General features: G+C 36.7%; 1 protein-coding gene across 1 annotated transcript in view; it reads right to left on the reverse strand.

Moving 5' to 3' along the window:
* The window catches only part of PREP (prolyl endopeptidase), a 164,695-nt gene that overhangs the window by 124,655 nt on the left and 18,896 nt on the right, over window positions 1–21,144 (reverse strand). The window contains exons 3-6 of the mRNA XM_074187256.1: window positions 13,592–13,725; window positions 12,771–12,901; window positions 5,048–5,257; window positions 3,689–3,810 (exon numbers count right to left, since the gene is read on the reverse strand). Coding sequence (XP_074043357.1) covers window positions 3,689–3,810; window positions 5,048–5,257; window positions 12,771–12,901; window positions 13,592–13,725 — 597 coding nt within the window. The remainder of the gene's footprint in view (window positions 1–3,688; window positions 3,811–5,047; window positions 5,258–12,770; window positions 12,902–13,591; window positions 13,726–21,144) is intronic.

Genomic DNA, 21,144 nt, shown 5'->3' on the forward strand with positions numbered 1-21,144 from the left:
TATTTTACAATTGAGGCAGAGAGGTTTGAATGACTTATCAACTAACAAGCATTTAGTAAAGTGTGTATGTAGCAGGCAAAAAACAAAATAATACATATGCTCCTAACTGCTCCATTAACTGAGATGGTTCATATGAGTAATCAGTATAACCTTCCCATGCAGGAATACAAGCAGTTCAACACCATTAAATTCCTCTTATTTTACTCTTCCTATCCACTTGGAGTCCTGCACTTGGAGACCAAACTTTCTGTTCAAGGTCAGCTAGGTGGGGCAGTGAATAGAGCACCAGTCTTGGAGTCAGGAGGACCTGAGCTCAAAGACACTTAATAATTGCCTAGCAGTGTGACCTTGGGCAGGCCACTTAACCCCACTGCCTTGCAAAAACCAAAAACCAAAGCAAACTTTCCATTCAGTTCTGGCATTTCAACAGAAAAGATTGAAATCCCCTTATTTCACTGAATGTCCATCTTTTCCCCTGGAAGAGGATGTTTAGTTTTGCTGCACAGTTGATTTTCAATTGCACTCCAAGCTCTTTTGCCTTCCAGAATATCATATTCCAAACCCTACTAGCCCTTAATGTAGATGCTTTTAAGTCCTGTGTAATCCTGACTACAGTGCCATGATATTTGAATTGTTTCTTTCTGGCTGATTATGACTTGCTCTTTGACTTGGGAGTTCTGGATTTTGGATTTATATTCCTGCAAGTTATTTTGGGGGATCTCTTTCAGGAGGAGATTGGTAGATTCCCTCAATTTCTATTTTACCCTCTGCTTCTAGGATATCAGGGCAATTTTCCTGTAGAAAATCTTTAAAAAAGAAGTTTTTTTCCTGATCATGATGTTTAGGTATCCCAGTAATTTTTAAACTTTCTCTCCTGGATCTGTTTTCCAGGTTAGTTGTTTTTCCAATGAGATATTTCATGTTTTCTTCTAGTTTTTCATTCATTTAGTATTGTTTTATTGTTTCTTAATTCTTCACAGTCATCATCTTTCTTTAGCTCCATTCTACATCTGAAGGAGTTGTTATCTCCAGAGTTTTCTAATTTCCTTTTCCATCTGGTCAGTTCTGCTTTTAAAGATATTCTTCTCCTCATTAACTTTTTGAACTGCTTTTTCCATTTGATCTAAACTGCTTTTTAGCATGTTTGCTCTGGCATTTTTTTTTATCTCCTTGACTATGCTGACTTGGTTTTCATATTTTTACTGCATTGCTCTCACTTCTCTTCCCATTTTTCCTCTTAACTCCATTACTTGATTTTCAAAGTCTTTTTTAAATTCTTCCATAGCCTAAGTCCATTTCCTATTTTTCTTTGAGGCTTTGGATACAGAAGCTTGAACTTTGTTATCTTCTGAGTGTGTGTTTTGATCCTCCATGGAACTAAAGTAATTATCTATGGTAAGGTTCTTTTTTTTTTTCTATTTACTCATTTCCCCAGCCTATGTGCTGGTTTTAAAGTGCCTCCCAAGTTTTATGTTATTGGGACAGCCCTGCAAGGACCTCAGTTCCTTCAATGTCTTATAACAAACTCTGACTGCTCTCCTGGCCTGGGCTCTGGTCTGTGGATGTCCAACAAAACATCCCCTCTCCTCTGGAGTTATGAAGAGGATACCTGCTCTGCTATGGCAGACTGTGATCAGGGTCTGTATATGATCAAAACACAAGAGTCCTGTGGCAGGGATAGGGGAGAGACCTTGACAATCTCCCCCCATCATCCATGGGCTTCCTCTGGAAGCAGCTGTCAGGCGGGTCCCTGTTGGATGGCCTAGACCCTCCATTTCCCAGGAAGCGACAGCACGGAAGGCTGTGGCTGCAATGAAGCACATTGGACTGGGCTCCACGCTCATTCTGGCAGAGCTTTCCATGCTTTTCTTCCAAGTTGTGCTTGGTGATTACTGTATTTTAGGAGGAGTGGAAACTGCTTCTTTTGGCAACAGTCGGTGCCCCCCAGGGACCCAGGCACCCTGCAGGTTGTGCCTGGAAGGCTGGAGCTCAATCACTCTGGCACAGGGTCATCCTGGCTGCACTGCTGCACCTTCTGACTCTGGTGAAACAGAGCTTTCTCATGGATCTTCAAGTTAGCATGGGCTGGAGAATTGTTTCACTGAGTCTTTCTGTGAGTTTGGCCTCTCTAAAATTTACTTAGTCATAATTTTAAGGTTTTTGGGATTATTCTGGTAGAGAGCTTCTGGGAAACCCTGCCCTCACACTGACATCTTGGCTCTACCCTGTTTAAAATATTTTAATGGCTGTATATCAATGTAACTGATTTCCCTGGTAATCCCATATATTTTATTATATGTTTTAAAAACATTATTCTGAATAGAAGTCTACTGGCTTTACTAGACTGACTGTTCAGGGAGTCCATGACATACAAAAATCATTAAGAATTTTTCCTTCAAGTTTATACTAATAATATGGTGCTTCTTATTAATATCATTTTAGTGCCACTATAACAAAGCTATCAGAGCTTAAAACTGAACATACTATGTAACAAATAAATTGGCACTGTGGATAGCTGCAGAGTCAGGAAGACTTGGATTCTAGTCCCATCTCTGAAACCCTGTGTGACACTTGCCAGATAATTTCTCACCTCTCAGCACTTAATTTCAGGTAACTCTCTAAGAATAAAAGTTGCAGAAAAGGTGCTAACTTGTACTGGTAAAAGGAGTTTTCTCTATCACTGAAATCACAATCTCCATCCCTATAATACTAACAAATTACCCCTTTAACAGGTGATTAAAAATATGCTACATTTGATTTTGTCACCTGCTGAAGCATAAAATAAATTTTCCATTGAAATAATACGACCTGGATCTTAAAAAACATGAACAAGAAAAAAAGAAACAGAACTCAGCATAGTGTGAGGAATTCTGGCACTCTTGTCTTGATAGAAAATAAAAGACTTCCAACTGTTTCCTCTATTTTGGGGGGATAAAGTATGTATAATATAACTGAAGAGTACTTTATCTGACTTTTGAGGACCTGTGTTTGAATGGCAGTTATGTCATTTATTACTTATGTTTCCTCCTTGGGTCTCAGTTTCTTCACCTATAAAATGACTTAGATGATTTTGAAGGTCCCTTTCAATTCTAAAATCCTAGGATCCGAAGGGAAGAAAAATGACTAAATTTATATTTTACAAAAATAAGATATATAATTTAATTTATTCACCAGGGGAAAATACACCAAAAACAAAAATCACTGCTGATTATCCAGCACAAAACTAAGACTCATGAGTATAATTTGTACTGCAAACATTTCTTGAATTCTTTTCATAGACAGTGAATGAAATGCAAATTAAGAAATGAGTTCAATATCAATGACATAGTCTTAGAAGTTAATTAACAATAGACATCAGATGTCTATTGTCAATATAATCTTTAAAGATGGCTTGTAATATGTATCACATCAAAGTGACAGGAAACAAAGTTCACTTTGGTGAAATTTTGAAATGAAAGATCCAAGAAAAAGAAGAAAAGGAGGGAGTGAAGAAGGAGGATGGCCAGGAAGATACTGTAGAGGACTGGTTTCAGCAAAAGACTAAATTAAGTTTACCTATCACAGCTAGGAGACCCTGGAGTAGAAAGGATTAAAGTTAGCATTCAGGATCAGAAATAAAGAACATACAAGATGTGCTCTACAATTGAAATCTGGGTATAAATATATGCTCCAAAGGGTAAAACAATACCTCAGCTCCACCCATCCACTTTGGTTCATCAAGAAATTCGGCACACAAAATATCCTCTGCTTGATCAGTCCCCAAAACATGATAGAATAGCTTTTGGTGAAGATTTCTGGATGTTTCAGTACCTGAAAAAATTAAGAAATTCAGTTTAAAGCTACCATATGCTCTACTCTACTCATTCCAGAAATGTCCTATATTTAGAAAACTGAATGTCCACCACTATTTCCTACCCAATATATAGATGTGAGTTAGCCTAGACATCATTTACACTTAATTGCTAAGTGTTATAAAGTATCACTTAGCCTAATACTTTTTATTTTATAAAAATAGCAATCCTACCTGTTAAATGAAAATAAAATTGCTATAATATCCTCACATAACCAACTTTAGGATACTTAGTGGTCTACATGTTCCATTCCAGACATTTGTAATAAGACCACTTACAGCACTGTCTTTGGTATTTCAAAGGACCTTGCCATCTAACAGCATGAAAATGCATTTGAAGTACTTTTGATAAATAGTACAGCCCAATCAGGAGTAGAAAAGGACACGAGCATTCTCAAGCTCAATCATCACTAACCATCATTATTACTGTAGTGGAAAATTAAAAGCAAATAATATGTTATTCTTTTCACAATTACGAAATCACTGTATAACAGACCACGTACCAACTATACACATTTGAGATAGTAAGCAATTTCTAAATTTCCAAAATCTCTTGAGTACTTTGCACCCATAACATGAACTGTTGCACAGCAACCAACCATCTTACAACCAACATTCCTGTCCTGCTGCCCAAAGAGCTCTCTATTTTGCTTCAAAGGAAGCCTCCAAACAAAAATGTTACAAGAATTCAACTCAGAGAGAACAAAAGCTGAAAGTAAAGGAAAAACACTATAACTCTTAGGGTCAATGTGGATAGAATAACCAGTGATTTCTGAAACATGACAAAGTTACAACTTTCTTTGTGATGGTTCTATCCTTCTATCAAAGGGTCACAAGCAAGTCATGATCCTTCCTCACTATAGAAAGGGGAGAAAGTGAGAGTAAGTAAATCTCCCCAAGATGATGACATTGCATGTTCTTATTTTTCTAACATATTACAAGTATGCTGATGGTCAAAAAAGGGCAAGTAAGGAAGTGCTGTAAGAAACCTCTACCCATACCTCCATCAATACCATTACCAAAACCAACACTAAACAAGTGCAAAATTTTGTAATAATCTTTTCAAAACCCTCCTGAGCAGTATAAATGGTACTCTAGGAAATGCCACCCCAGACTGAAATAACATTGGACTTGGCTATTTTTGTCTTCAATTACTCCAAAAAGTCTCCTTTTGTGATGTGCATCAAATGATCTTACCATCACTTTTTCCATCCTGTTTGGGGTAGCAGTTGTAGAACATCCCCTTTCCATCATGGGTCCAAGCCATACAACTGAACTTGACTCTTTCTAGAACATCTGGAAGATCCTTGGTTCCATCAACTTTCATAAATTTGATAGTTACCCAGTCTGAACCACTGGAACTTAGGCCATAGGCAAAATATTCACCATCTTCACTGAAGGCATAGCCTATGGATTACGAGGGGGGAAAAAAAATCAGCAGAAACACATGATAGTAATAGCATTTTTGAACATATCCTTTGCCCTCTGAAGCAAAATATTTTCCAATTATTGGTATTTTTTACACTCCTCTTAGGTATAAAAATCTATATTTAAAATAAAGCATTTCTAAGATTTTTTTTTAGAATCTTTTATTTATACTCTTAATGGAAATGAGGCAACAGCTTTGGAACTGAGTGAATTATGATGAATATCAAATAAAAGAAACTATTTGAAGCCATTGTGTCATTTGGAAACTGGATTTCAAACTAGTTGAGATCTCTCTTCATAACATCATTTTTCTGAGCATTCAAATATTAAAGCATATGGTCCTCTAACTACACAAGTTCAGGTTTAATGAAAAGAATAAGCCTTTAAATAGTATACATTCTAAACAGAAAAAAAGAAAGGAAAAACAGCATTATTTGTTGGTTGGCGATCTATGGCTAGTTTTTTAGGATCATGGGAAAATAGAAAGAGCCAATCAATAAGTAAAGTTTCTTTTAAGGTAGGGGTGTGTGTGTGTGTGTGTGTGTGTGTGTGTGTGTGTGTGTAAATACTGCAAGAGGGCATTTTCATTTTTATCTTAGCATATACAATACCTTGCACATATAGAAAGGTACTTAATATCTGTTGAACTGAATTATAACTTCTTTCTACAGTTTTCATTTAATTTCAATATTAATAACAAAATATTTTATATAATTTTAATTTAGCAATATAATAAACGCAATAAATAATTCATATATGAATATAAAATAAATTTTAATATAACTATATTAATATAATAAATAGAATTACTATAATGATAAATTAATATAATTTTTATAATAAATTTTAATATATTTATATAATAAACTGGTGTTAGTATATGAATATAAAAATGATGTTATAATAGTATAATATAATTGACATAACATTTTACAAAGTATTTTCTATAAAATTTATAGTTGTTTATATAACCTATTAGTACCATGCCACCCACAGTCAGAATTCAAATAGGACCAAGAGGTATGGGAATTCAGGAAAGCCTGGAAGGATTTGCATGAATGGATGATGAGTGACATGAGCAAAACCAGAAGAACATTGTACACTCTCCTTAACAGCAACATGAGGGTGATGATCAAACTTAATGGACTTGCTCATTCCAGCACCAATCAGGCACAATTTTGGGCTACCTGTGACAGAGAATACCATCTGTATACAGAGAAAGAATTGTGGAGTCTGAACAAAGACCAAACATTATTACCCTTCAATTTAAAAAAAAAAAAAACTGTTATTATGTAATTTTACTATCTCTTATACTTTATTTTTCTTCCTTAAGTATATGATTTCTCTCACATCACATTCAACTGAGATCAATGTATATACCATGGAAACAATGTAAAGACTAACAGATTGCCTTCTGTGGGGGTATGGGGAGGGAAGCAAGATTAGGGGGAAAATTGTAAAACTCAAAATAAGTAAAATCTTTCTTTTATTTAAAAAAAAAGAATTCAATCAGGAGTAATAGAACTGGAGATTTTCCCTTTTGGTTTAGGTTTTCTAATAGGAGAAAGTTACCACCAAAAAAAACTCATAGTTTCAGATATTTTGTATTTTTTTTTACACTGACTTTCTGGTCAAGAGAAGGTGACTTAGTTGGAAAGGAAAATTTCACCAAGCAAGTGATCTTTGCCATAGATTGGTGGTAGGGCCATGGGCAAATCTGTATACTTTCTAAGCCCCAGTGTCTTTATCTATAAAATGAGTGGGAATGACTAGAACCATCAACGTCTAACTTTCTTAGTGGTGATCAGAAATTAACATAAAGCTCAAAATTCTTATGTATGCAGGCTAAAATTTTCATTTTCACTTTTTTTTAATGAGAGACAATATAAAATGGATCTAAACAATGTAGAGTTTGGCCACACAGCAAGAAATTTCAAACTATTAGACCCTACTTAATTCACTGAATTCTAGGGAAGTACTTTGGTTGTTTTTTAAGTTGATTATTATCTCAAATAGGGCATGGCAAGTAGCAAACAACAGGCAGTATTCTAATGATGATGAATTTCTAAGGTCCACCAGATGACTTCTAAGGTCCCTTAGAACTCTAGTATTCTATGATGCTGTGATGCTATTATCAATCAACAATTACAAAACTAAAAATTTTTTGATTGGAAACACAATGTAAACTGCAATAATTATTTACTGCATTTTATTCTTAAATGTAATAAAAATTCCTTATGTTTTCCCTTTTGAGTTTATCAGCAAATCATCTGATATTACTTTATTTGTTAGTTATTTATATGCTGTTTAGTCCATTAGAAAGAGAAGTTCTTGAGAGCAGGGATTTTTTTTTGGTCTTTCATTATATTCTCAAATGCCAAAATAAATGAGGTAACTGTGTATTAAAACTCCTGACATAAATTAAAACTGAGATTTTACTCTCAACACTGATTAGTAAGTATCATTTATGAGCCAGTATATATTAAATGAACAATGCTTAAGAAAACGGTGTTACTGAAGAGCAATGCCTCAAAGTAGGAATTTTTTTGCAGACAAAAAAAAAGATAAAAGATCTCTGAAAAGGTAAGAAGAAACAAAGACCTATGACACCTACCCAATTTTTCAAGAATTCCTTAGTGTACCAAATCTCAAAATCTAGAAGGTAGAACCTATGCTAGATGCATTTTCAAAAAACAAAACAGGCTACAAGGAATATGTTGAATCAACTTTCTCTCACTGACACATATGCTAGAATTTTAATCCACATTAAAAGTTCCTGCCTTTCACTGGACAATCTTTAGGAGTATATGAAGGGTGGTGGAGGCAAGATGGCGACAAGAACAGATTTTATCTTAGGTGCTCTCTCATAAAACTCATAAGCTAAGGACTCTAACTAAACATTCGAGAGACAGAACCCACAGAGGGACCCAGAGAGGCAGTGCTCCTAACTCAAGGTAACCTGGAAAAGAGCAGAAAGGCTCTGCTCTCCGGGGTCGGGGGGGTGGCCCGGCAGATTGAAAGGACTTCAGCCTCCCGGAGGCAGCCCCAGGGCGCTGGGAGCAGCTCACAGCAGCGGGGGAGTCTCCTGACCTATGCCCCAGGGATCACCAGGCACAACTTGGGGGAACACTGGGGGGACCTCTGCCAGGGCAAGTACATGAAGCCCAGCACTCAAGGCTGAGCTGCTAAGCAGGAGCCCCCAGGGCATGAGCCCATTGAACCTAGGTAGGGGAGTGAAGAGAGACTGCAGAGCTCTGTCCTCTGTCCCGGGAACAGGACTCTGGGGCTCTGACCACATTCAGATCCTGATCGCAGTCTAGGCCCCCCATAGAACAGCAGGGCCCCCCAACCTTGGCCCCGTGGCAGAGGGGGGCGCTTAGGTCATTCACAGACCAGGAGGGAAGACAGAGCCTCACACACTGAGACCGTTGTGGGAGTGTCCCAAAAGCTCAGGAAGCACCCCAAAACCAGGCCCAGGCTGGGAAAATGAGCAAGCAGAGAAACAAGAGGAACACTATTGAGAAATAGTTTTCCTGTCAGCCCAAGAAGGATCAAAGGACTCAGTCTGAAGATGAGGAAGCACAAGCTCCTGCATCTAAAGACTCCAAGAAAAACAGAAATTAGGCTCAGGCTATGACAGAGCTCAAAAAAGACTTTGAAAATCAAATGAGGGAGTTAGAAGAAAAACTGGGAAAAGAAATGGCAGAGATGCAGGAAAAGCATGAAAATGAAGTCAGCAGCTTAGACATGGAAATCCAAAAAAAAAAAACCATGCTGAAGAAAATAGCATGCTAAAAACCAGCTTAGGTCAAATGGATAAAAAAGGTTCAAAAAAGTTATTGAGGAGAAGAATGCTTTAAAAAGTAGAATTGGCCAGATGGAAAAAGAGATAAGAAAGCTCTCTAGGGAAAACAAAACCTTCAGACAAAGAATAGAACTCAGGGAGATTGCTGAATTTATGAGAAATCAGGACTCAATACTTCAAAACCAAAAGAATGAAAAATTAGAAGAAAATGTGAAACATCTCACTGAAAAAACAACTGATATGGAAAACAGACTTAGGAAAGATAATTTAAAAATTATTGGAATACCTGAAAGTCATGATCAGGAAAAGAGCCTTGACATCATTTTCAAAGAATTACTACAGGAAAACTGCCCTGATATCCTAGAAGCAGAGGGCAAAATGGAAATGGAGAGAATCCACTGATGCCCCCGAGAAAGAGATCCCAAAAAGCCAACCCCCAGGAATATTACAGCCAAGTTCCAGAACTCCCAAGTCAAAGAGAAAAATATTACAAACAGCCAGAAGGACACAATTCAAATACCGTGGAGCTACAATGAGGATCTCACAGGACTTAGCAGCAACTACATTAAAAGCCTGAAGGGCTTGGAATATAATATACCAGAAGGCAAAAGAGCTTAGAATGCAGCCAACCAACTACCCAGGCAAACTGAATGTCCTCTTCCAGGGAAAAAGATGGACTTTCAATGAACCAGGGGAATTTCAAATGTTCCTGTTGGAATGGCCAGAGCTAAACAGATGGTTTGGTCTTCAAATACAGGACTCAGGTGAAGCATAGAGATTGGAGAAGGGGAAAATTATGAGGGACTTAATGATGATGAATTGCATGTATTCCTGTATAGAAAAATGATACTGATAATACTCATATGAACCTTCTCAGTTAGTAGAGCAGGTAGAGGGCACTTTTATAGTTGAAACACAGGAGAAAGCTGAATTTGAAGATAAAATATGGTGTAAAAATAGAGTCAAAAGAAAAAAGGGAAATGAAATGGGAGAAAAAGGATAGGGGGAATAGGCCAAGATATCTCATATAATAAGATTTTTCTTTATTACAATGAGCTATTGCAATGATATGGACGGGGGAAGGCAAGGGGGAATGAGGGAAACTTCGCTCTCATCAGAGGTGGTTAGGAGAGGAAACAGCATATATACTCAATGGAGTATAAGCATCTGGAATAAGAAGGAGAGAAGGGGGACAGGGGGAAGGGGGTGATGTGAGTGATGGAGGAGAAGATGGACCATAGGGGTCGAGTGGTCAGATATAACACGTTTTCTTTTTTACTTCTTGCAAGGGGCTGGGATTGGATGGCCCATCCGGGACCATAGGGCCAGGTGGATGTTGGGCCTAATGGGTGGTATGGGGGCTCGGGGCCTCTTGGTCCCAGGGCCAGGGATCTGTCTGCTGTGCCACTCAGCTACCCTACAGCAGAGTCACAGTGAAAGGAGAGAGAAAATATAGTACATGGTAGTGGAGAAATATGAAAGGAGAGAGTTGCTATCAGCAATGGCGGAAAAATATGGAAGTAACTTTTGCGAAGGACTTATCATAAAGAATGTGATCCACCCACGACAGTGTTGTTGGTGTTGGAATAAAGACTCAAGCACATTTTTTATTATTATTATTATTATTTGGGGGGGGGGGTGCAGGGCAAATGGGGCTGGGTGGCCTGCCTGGGGCCACATAGCAGGGTGATCGTTGGGTGTCTGAGGCCGGATTTGGACCCGGGTGCTCCTGGCTCAAGGGCCAATGCTCTGTCCGCCACCCAGTCACCTCTACTATTATTACTATTTTATTTTATTTTGGGTCTTTTTTTTTCTTTTTCTGGTTTTTTGTAGGGCAGTGGGTTTCGGGTGGCTTGCATGTCACATGGCTGGGTGTATGGGGCTGGATGGGGGCTGGATGTGGGCTCAGGTACTCATGGCTCCAGGGCTGGTGCTCTGTCCATTGTGCCACCTGGCTATACCTAAAATTATTACTATTATTTTTTTAATTTTAATTTTTTTTCTCTCCCCTTTACTTTATCGCTCAAGCGAGTCTATATTTATGTGGAGGAAGGGGTATTTCATTCACTCTTAAACAAGAATATTTTATTAATGTATAAAAAACATTATTTGTACAAAATGAGAATAAATATTAAATAAAAAAAGAATCTAAAAAAAGAGTATGTGAAGGCAGGGGCAGCTAGGTGGTACAGTGGATAGAGCACTGACCCTGTAGTTGAAGGACCTGAGTTCAAATTTGACATCAGTCACTTAATAATTACCTAGCTGTGTGACCTTGGGCAAGCCACTTAACCCCATTGCCTAGCAAAAACAAAACAAACAAAAAAAGAATATATGAAGGTGATCAGAAATGCCCATTCTTTCACCTAGGATCTTCAATCTATCATGGATCAAGCCTAGGGATATGTCATCCCCATCAGCTGGTGAGAGGCCTATTTAAAAATAGTAGTTGAGCGAATTGGAATAGCACAATGGACAGAGCTGTCTCAAAGTCAGGAAAATCTAGGTTTAAGTTCTGAGTATGATACTCAAAGAATGCATGATTCTAGGCAAGTCCTTTTTCTTCTCAGTGCTTCAGGAAACTTAAAATATAATTTTGCAGAAGAGCTGCTGATGTACATTGGCAGAGGGCATTTTTTCAAAGGAAATCCTCCACATCAAAGAAATCACAGGCATGATCCAAAAGGAAAAAATAGCAATTATCAAAGTCTATTTTATAAATTTTTCTTTAAAAATCTGTACCCTCAGGGAGGATAGCAAGGTGCTCCACTGTCATAGGAAAAGTCATTTTGTAATTCAAATTATATCAGTGAAATTTAGACATGGTAAATCTTGTCACCCTATCATTCTTGGGACCAGTTAGAGCAAAGGAGATTTATTTCAAAGGTTGCTACTCTTCCTATATTTTCAAGTGTGTGAGATACTTCTTTCATATTTCATTGAATGAAATTTTCTCTCCCTACATTTAAGGGCTACTTCTAGGTTTGTTCCATGTCACAAGAATGAAGGCTACAGAGCTAAAACACGTCTAAGTATCTATAGGAAATAAAAGCAATTCTATATATTATAAAAATCATTAAGGTAATCATGGCTCAAAATGATGGGCCACTGGGATTCAAGTGAGATGCAAACTTCTATTTCCCTGTTCTAAGGCATTAATTGCTGTATGAACAGCTTCTCTTGTAAAAAAAGACTAACCTTAAAGCACTCTATCATTGAATTGCAATTAAGTAGGGGACCAGTTCTAAGATGAAAAGGAAAGAGAATATGTTTATTTTCTTCCTATGTTTGACATATACTGTTCTTTAAATTCCCATGCAAAGCATGTGAATGATTCCCATTTCTATTTCATATAACAATATATTTTAATTATATCATATGAAATTTTATTTTCTTGATATGGAATGTACTTTTATCCAAAAAAAAAAGAACTGACTAACAATCCATACTCTCAATAACACAAAAGTTTGTATTAACTTTTTAAAAGTACTGAATATGGAATCAGAAGACCTGAGTCCAAAACTTGGCTCAGAGATTTATAACCCATAACCTCATTCAAGTTAGTTGATCTCTCTAAGCCTCAGTTTTTTCATCTGCACAATTGAGAAAGATGATTTGTAGGAGTATTTCCAGCTCTAATGCTAGACTATTATGAATTCAACGAGATGTTCTGTGAAGCTTGCTTACCTCGAAGAGCCACAGTACCATCATCAGAAAGCTTGTTTGGATCAAGGAATACCCTAGCTTCATCATCTAAGGAATCTTGTACATATAATACTCGTTGGTTCTGCAGTCCTGTGTTATAAAAATGAAAATACCTGGAAGACAGAGAAGATCAATATGCAGTTAAATTATTTTTAATATATCTACAACTATCTATCACAATAAACACAAAAAACTGCAACAAAAACAAAATTTTAAAAATTACACAGCTCAGGTCGAAATCATAATCAAGTTAAGGCTTATCCATTTACAGGAACCTGGGTAGACAGAAGTATGAGTATTTACCTTACATAGCTGCTTCAAGGCATTACTGTAAACATGTAATAGGTACTCAATAAATGTGTAATGATGTAAATTGAATTGCTATTTGTCCCACTCTTGACTCAATGTCTGGATCCAGACTCTGGTCAACTGGCAAACATTTTTCTAGTCAATTATTTTTTCAAGGACAGTTTTCTAAATGCAGAAGGACATCAAAGACCAAAGAGATGCTATTCTCACATTGAAAATTTGTAATCAAGGGGGCAGTTAGGTGGTTCAGTGGATAGAGCACCGGCTTTGGGGTCAGGAGGATCTAAGTTGAAATCTGGCCTCAAGACACTTTCTAATTACCTAGCTGTATGACCTTGGACAAACCATTTAAACCCCATTGACCTTTCAACCTCTTCCCAAAAAGAAAATTTATAAATACTTGAATTTTATAAAATCTTATTTTTGTAAAACCTTTTTCTATATTCTAGTAAAATAATTTTCAATAACAAATTAAAAATAAAAATCTCACATACCTTTTTCCTTTCCTGAAGTGGCAGCTATACTTGGGATAGTCATATAATTCAGTCATTCTTTCTTTATATAAGCCTCTAACAGGGCACTGCTCAAGAAAGGGCACTGTAATCTTATTTTGTGCCTCCACGAAAGCCTGGATTAAAAAATTAAATTGGATGCAATTAAGTCAAATATAAAAGTTTCCAATAAGAAATTCCAGCATCAACAGAATCAAATCATTAGAAACAGGTGCTTCCTTTCACCCTATAGAAAAATAGAAACATTCAATTTCAAAGTACTGTGTTTCTCTTTTTTGTTGACATTCTCCCACCCCCCCCACCCTTAGACAAACAAAATTAGAATCCTCTAGGCAACTTTTAAAAACTACTCTACTCTGAGTTACAACAGAGGAAAAAGCAGTATTTTAAAATAAGAAATATTTCAAATTACACTGACACTTGGTTTATTACCCTGTGTAAAATATACTACATGTTAATAATATTACCATACTATGAGGCTCTGTCCTTTATCAACAATTATATTGGCTATGGAGGATTTAGCTGCACTCCGACATAGAGCTAAAAACCAGTCATTTTTAAGACCTATCGAGGTCAACTTGGTCCACTTAAATTCACCAAATCCTCCAAATCGGCATGCTATATACAAAGGATCTTTTGAATTATCTATACAGAAATCATCATTACAGTGCTGAAGGAATTTGGTTTTATGATAGAAAGGACAATTTGTTTTTTCAAGTTAAGCTACTTTATAAAGTATTACTCTTTATATTTCGCTTTGAAGGTACAGACACCAAAGAAAGAAAAAGTTCTAATAAGTTATGCTGTTGTTTAGTCATTTCAGTTGTGTCCAACTCCTTGTGACCCCATTTGAAATTTTCTAAGTAAAGATACCTACTCCTGCTCATTATACAGATGAGAAAAAGATGGTTACATGACTTAACCAGCATCAAACAACTAGCTTAACTTCAACCTTCCTAACTCCAGCCTCAGCACTCTACCCAACAAACCACCTAGCTGCCCTGTCACCAAACACACTTGGTGCTCAAGATTTGCTGTCTTCATTTTTTCTCTGCTTCATTTTAGATTCTAATGTAGGACTTTTCAGGTTGATCTCAGACATTTAATAATTATATTATCTTGGGCAAATCACTTCTTATCACTGAGATACAGGTTTCTTCATCTATATAAAATTGGAATGATAATAGCATTTACCTCATAAGGCTGTTTTAAGAATCAAATAGGATAAAGTGCTTTGTGAAACTTTAGGTACAATGCAAATGTCATCCTATTTTACTCAAAACATGAAACCCCTAAATGTCAAGATAAGACATTCCAAGTAATTATATTTTTGTTTCCAATGTTTTACCTCCATTTACCACACAAACCAAAGCTACAAGTTTGAAACAGATCATTCCCAGCCCAAACAGTTGCCTAAGAGCACTGTCTCTTAATAATCTAAAATTCCAAGGGGGTAGCTAGGTGGCACAGTGGATGGAGTACCAGCCCTGGAGTCAGGAGAACCTGAGTTCAAAATCCAACCGCAGACACTTAATAATTGCCTAGCTGGGTGACTTGGGCAAGTCACTTAATCCCATTGTCTTATAAAAAAAAATAAATAAAACCCCTCAAATTCCTTCATAAGAACACCAATCGAAATTATTTTCTTTGACTTTATAAAGCTGGAAAAGGTGATATATTGGAGCCACCTTTGAGAATTTGGGTTACCTCTTTGCCACCATGAGCAATAGAGTAGTGTTTTCACAGAAAGCTCTCCACACAGTGACACTTCAAATATAATGGAGACTTCTTACCTGTCACCTGCCTCCAGCTCCTCAGCTCCTAGTTGGACAGATAGATCCAGAACTTCTAATCTTACTCTTCCTCCTACCTGATCATTCCCTATCCTCCTGCCCAAATGCATCCTCTTTGGCAACTGGACTGCAAGCTCATAAACTCACTGAAATGTTAGCAGCAATGTAGTTACTGCCTTCCAGAAATTTACACTAAAAGGTAACTATAGAGAGAATACCAACAACCAGAATGGCAGATGAGAATGTGGATAGAAAGCTTGAGAATATAGTAACTGTAAAAGGCAAGTGTCAGCAAGAAAACTACCAAAGTAATATAAAAAAATTCATGCATCTCCAAAAATGTTCTGCTTAGTTTGCAGTTAAAATCTATAGTCTGGGTGATTATGGTGGGAAAAGACAGGAGAATATTAACAGAGAAATGTTTTAAGAAGACAGAATATGAAAAAAGGGAGTTAAAAATAAAAGATCTCAGATTTGACTGATCATATAACACTTCTTTCTCCTTTTTCCCCTCATTCCTCCAAAAAAAAAATTAATATTAAACTGGTGCTTCCAATTTGTAAAACAGACTCCAGGTTAAAAAATGTCAGCACTGAGGTATTTTAAAAGTCCTTCTAGTACACCCAAAGAATTTTGTAAAAAATTCACTACTGAGCCAAATTATGCTTTATGAAACTAACATCTTTTTAAAAAATTCACCCTCCAAAATTTAATTCTGAGTGTTTGAAGTTTCTCATATCCTGAATTAATCAACTTTGGTTTCCTTCTCCTTTCCTCCATACCACCTTTTGGCTTGGGAAATTTTACTGATAGAAAATATAACTTAAAAACCACTGATGTGATTAGGAAGTCCCTACAGGGCAAGCTTCAGTTTAATTTAAGCAAAATTTATGCCAATTGGGAGACTTCCTCCAACTACAGAACCAGGCACTTCTATTTCTTCATCTGTAAAACAAATAAGCTGGACTAGATAATTACTAATATTTCCTCCAACTGTTCTATAACTCATTGGTCCCTCAAAAAAATAAAGCCTTTCCTTGCTTCAAGGTGATGGGTGATAGAATGACCATTTTCAAGGACATATATTTTGTTTTCAAAAACTAATATTGCATTTATCCTTTCCAGAACAAATCTTACATGACTCACATTTGGCTCACAAGCATTAGAGTCTTTTCTACTTGGCAGAAATATAGAACTATCAAATCTGACAGAAACCTCCAATGCCATCTGGTACAACCCCTTCCAAAAGCATGAATCTCATTTACAACAATTGTGACAAATGATTTTCTAACCAATTTTTTATTTTTTAAACTTCAGTAATAGAGTAAAGATCAATACCATCCGAAGTAGCAGATTCCATTTTCAGCCAGCTCTAATTGTTAGCAAGTTTGCCATGAGGCAGCTAGGTGGTACAATAGTTAGAGCACCGACTCTGGAATCAGGAGGGTCAGAATTCAAACCGGGCCTCAGATGCTTAATAGGTATTTGCCTGTGTGACCTTCAGCAAGTCACTTAACCTCATTACCTAAAAGAAAGTTTGCTCCCCATGATGAGGTAAAATTTCCTTTCAGGTAACTTTGATAAAACAATCACATTTGGAGTTGGAAAGGACCTTAAAATTTATACTGTTCCTCCCAGTCCCTCACCCCTCTTATTATACAGATGAGAAAACCAAGGCTCAGTGATATAGTCAAGGAAGCAGAATCTTAAAAGTACAATTGTAAAAAATGAAAATTGGGATTCAGAACCAGGTCTTCTGCTTCTAAATGCAATGTTTATTCCATTATACCATGCCTCACACTATTTGATGCTCTGTCTAGCCACAGGTATATAAATTAAGGTTCAGGGGTGGCTAGGTGGCATAGTGGATAAAGCACTGGCCCTGGAGTCAGGAGTACCTGGGTTCAAATCTGGTCTCAGATACTTAATAATTACCTGGCTGTGTTGGCCTTGGGCAAGCCACTTAATAACCCCATTTGCCTTGCAAAAAAAAAACAAAACCCTAAAAAAATAAATAAATTAAGGTTCAGTTACACTAAAGTGGGTCCCCCATACTAGGGGCAAGACCCTGGGACATGGGTTTGCTTCGCTTTCAAATCTGACTTCTGCTTGATTCCTGGCTCTCCTCTTCTGGCCTGCTCCAGCCATTCCCAACTTAGAGGCCAGTTTGTTCTGGCTGACACTCCCCAGTGAGCTTCTTAATAAAAGGAACTGGCATTCAATACAATTCCTGATGTCCTCTCAATGGGATCTGTGAACTCATCAAATTGAGAGTTCCTTCCAACTATTCAGATCACAGTTCACTCATATCTGTCCATCCAGTGCGATTTTTACCTCATGCTTCCAAAAATTCACAACAGGGAATCTTCACATGTTGGAAAACCTTACCAGATTTCTCCCCAAATGTCAAAGATATCAGTGGAATACTCTGGCTACTCAGTTATTATCCTTTACTTTCTCCATATGACCAGAACATCATCTTTTCCTTATTTGTTAATCTCCTTCTTTAAATGTGGTGTCCAGAACTGATTATAGTATTTTAAATCTATAAAAGGCAAACAACAATAGGACTACTATCCATCCAGTTCTGGAAACAAGGTAAGTATCTTGTTATTAATCACATTCACTTCTGGGAAAGATTCCATAGTGTTATCTCATATTAAACTTATTAGTAGTCCACTAAAATCTATAGATAAAGATGAAAGCAAGGGTCAGTCAAACTCATCCTGCATCTATAAACTAATTTTTTAACCCTAAGTAAAGACTTTTTTTCTTTAAAATTTAATGTTAGATTTAAAATATTTCTTTTAAGTTATCACATTTGTTTTTGTTCATGATGCTGTCTCCCAATTCGTGTCTGTTATTCCTTCCAGTTTTGTACTGAATTTGTATTTGAATTTTTTGTATTGAATTTGTATTGTATTTGAAATTGATTAGTGTGCCAAATTCTACTTCCTTCTAAGGTACTGATCCCTGAGTCCAGCAAGTCATTCATTCTACACTGATCTCTTAACAGTGCAATCATCTAACCAATCTCTCCATCTTAATTAACTATAAGGATGGCATCGGAACCTAGCAAATACCGGGCTGAAATTCAAACATACCACATTTACAGCATTCCCCAGAAATACTACACTAAGAACTTTCAAAAAATAAATGAAGTGAGTTTTTATTGTCTATTTTCAGGAATGTCAGCCACCTTTTCAAAATGTTTATTAGTCATTCCTTCAATAAAGTTTTAGGGGCGGCTAGGCTGTGCAGTGGATAAAGCACCAGCCTGGAGTCAGGAGTACCTGAGTTCAAATCTGACCTCAGACACTTAATTTACCTAGCTGTGTGGCCTCAGGCAAGCCACTTAATCCCATTTGCCTTGCAAAAACCTTAAAGGAATGAATGAATGAATGAATGAATGAATGAAGTTTTAGAATAATGAAGGGAAATGAAAATAAGCTTTACAGTTTGCAGACTCTACCCTCTTCTCCTTTTTGAAAATAGGAAAAGCATTTGACCTTTTCCAGGCTTGATACACCCTTCCTTTTCTCCATGATCTTTCAAAGATTTGAAAATAGCCTAGCAACATTTGCAATTTATTCAGAACGATCTGAACATCTGGCATTGATAAGTCAAATTAATTGAGGGAATCCAGGTGCTCTCACCATTTTCTCATTCATCCTGAGTTTCAACTCCTTATTAATCAATTTGTTCAATTCCTCCCAGTTCAAAGACCATAGTCCATGGCAGTGAAAACAAGAAACATAAGAATTGAGTAGTTCTGCCTTCTAGCCATCATCTCATCTAACCCAAACAATGACCCTAATCCTTATTTGATCTTTCTGTTATTCCCAACATTAATAAGAAATCCCATTTTGTCGTCCTCAGAATTCATCACCAATTTCTACAAGTTAGGTGACTGGAATTTAAGACACCTTGAACAAAGATAAGGAGTTCAAGATGGTAGTGATCTTTTTCCCCTTAAAAACATTTCCTGCAAGTAACCAAAATTTTTCCTAAGCTTATGCTTAGACTCTATTAGACCAGGTAGCAGAGCCCTTGTCTGTGAAGAGATAATGGGTTCTGGGAACTAGGCAGAGTGGTCAAGAGCACTTTCAGCAGACCTAAAGCTAAAGCCAAATGCATGAAGGGAATAAACTGGAGAGGGAAAAGGAAAGAAGGGGAAGGGAGAGCCTTGGTTGACTAGGAGTCTCACTTGGCTAGACTGTGATGTATGTATATAGAGTAGGGGGGTGGGGGGGGTGGGGATTGAAGGAAAGGTCACCTCCCACTGGAGACAAACTATCAATCATCTGTTACATTCAGTTTCCAAAAGAGCTGAAGGGATCTGGAAAAAGTGCAAGAAAACTATTCCTTTGCTTATGGCTAAAATTCTTTCGCTTCTGTTCTCTCACTATCCTCCTACAAACCTTCCTAAGAACTTGAATTCCTAATGTAAGGATAAATATTATTAGCATTAATACACAGAGTCCCTCTCTCCTTACTACTTTCCCTAGAGGTTTGTGGTCCAGAAGTCAAAGTGGCTTTTTGACTTCTCTTTTGAATTGAATTCTCCTATCTCACAAGCTATTCTGCAATAATTTGTCTCTGCCCTAAGAAGAACATCGCAAAACTTTCTGGAATATTTCTTGGGTCATATAACCTTTAAGCAAGACCTTTACAAACACCAGACCAATATGGCAGACAGAAAACCAACAGCCAGACACAGAGATGCTGTCAAAGAGACCCACACGAACACAATTCTATTAAAATTTGAGAACTTTTCCTCTTTTGCACCTTACTACATCACTACAAGAAAACAGTCTAATTTAAAATTTCTCAATGAATAAACAGAAAACTTTTCAAAAGGAATAAATGTCCATGCTAACACCTTATATAGGAGGCTCTTTAAGGGAGAAGCTCTTTTACATTTTTCCTAAAACACTGCATTTAATCTAAAGTCCCTTTCAGCTCTTAATCCTGACTTATGTCACATCATGTCCCTGGGTCTGTTTCCTTACTTGCAAAATGAGGTAGGAAGAAAAGATAGCTTTTAAAGTCTCTTCCGGCTATAAACATATGATTCTTTGAACACCACCCAGACTTGGGTGAAGAAACTTGCTAATATCCAAAATGAAGTCTAATATGCTTATATGGTTAATAAAATGCTGAACAAAATTGTCTGTATAAGCCTTTCCTATCCTACTATTTACTTGTGTGAAAATTAATAATATTACAAATAAAATCAAAATTTAAAAATTAAAAACAGATATTTACCAAATATTTATGTGACTGGCACCTTACAAATTATCATTTGAGAGTCAGTATGACATAGATGATAAGATGCTAGACATGGGTTTAAATCCTGGGAATAATAACAGTATCTAACTGTAATGATGGCAAGATCTAATGAGAAAAGGTATAAATACCCTTAACATGCCACATAAATGTCAATTATTATTTATGATGTTTAGAACATACTCCCAAGCACTCACCAGCAAGATTTAGTGTCTTCAGGTGGTGATTCATATCCATCTTTTCCTTTCCTTAATTATTACAATTTCATCAATTTCTCCCATCAACCACAGTTTTTTACACTAACTCTGCAACCCATGCTGGAAGCTTAAGAATCAATTTTATTAAGAAAATTTTATGAAGGAAAAACTATTAAAATGTACTTTTAAATACAAAATAATAGGAGGAAAATGTATTACTATTTACAAGTTTAATGTGTCTGTTAAGGGGACAAAC

The sequence above is a fragment of the Macrotis lagotis genome, chromosome 5 (assembly GCF_037893015.1).
Source record: "Macrotis lagotis isolate mMagLag1 chromosome 5, bilby.v1.9.chrom.fasta, whole genome shotgun sequence".
Taxonomy (NCBI): Eukaryota; Metazoa; Chordata; class Mammalia; order Peramelemorphia; family Peramelidae; genus Macrotis; species Macrotis lagotis.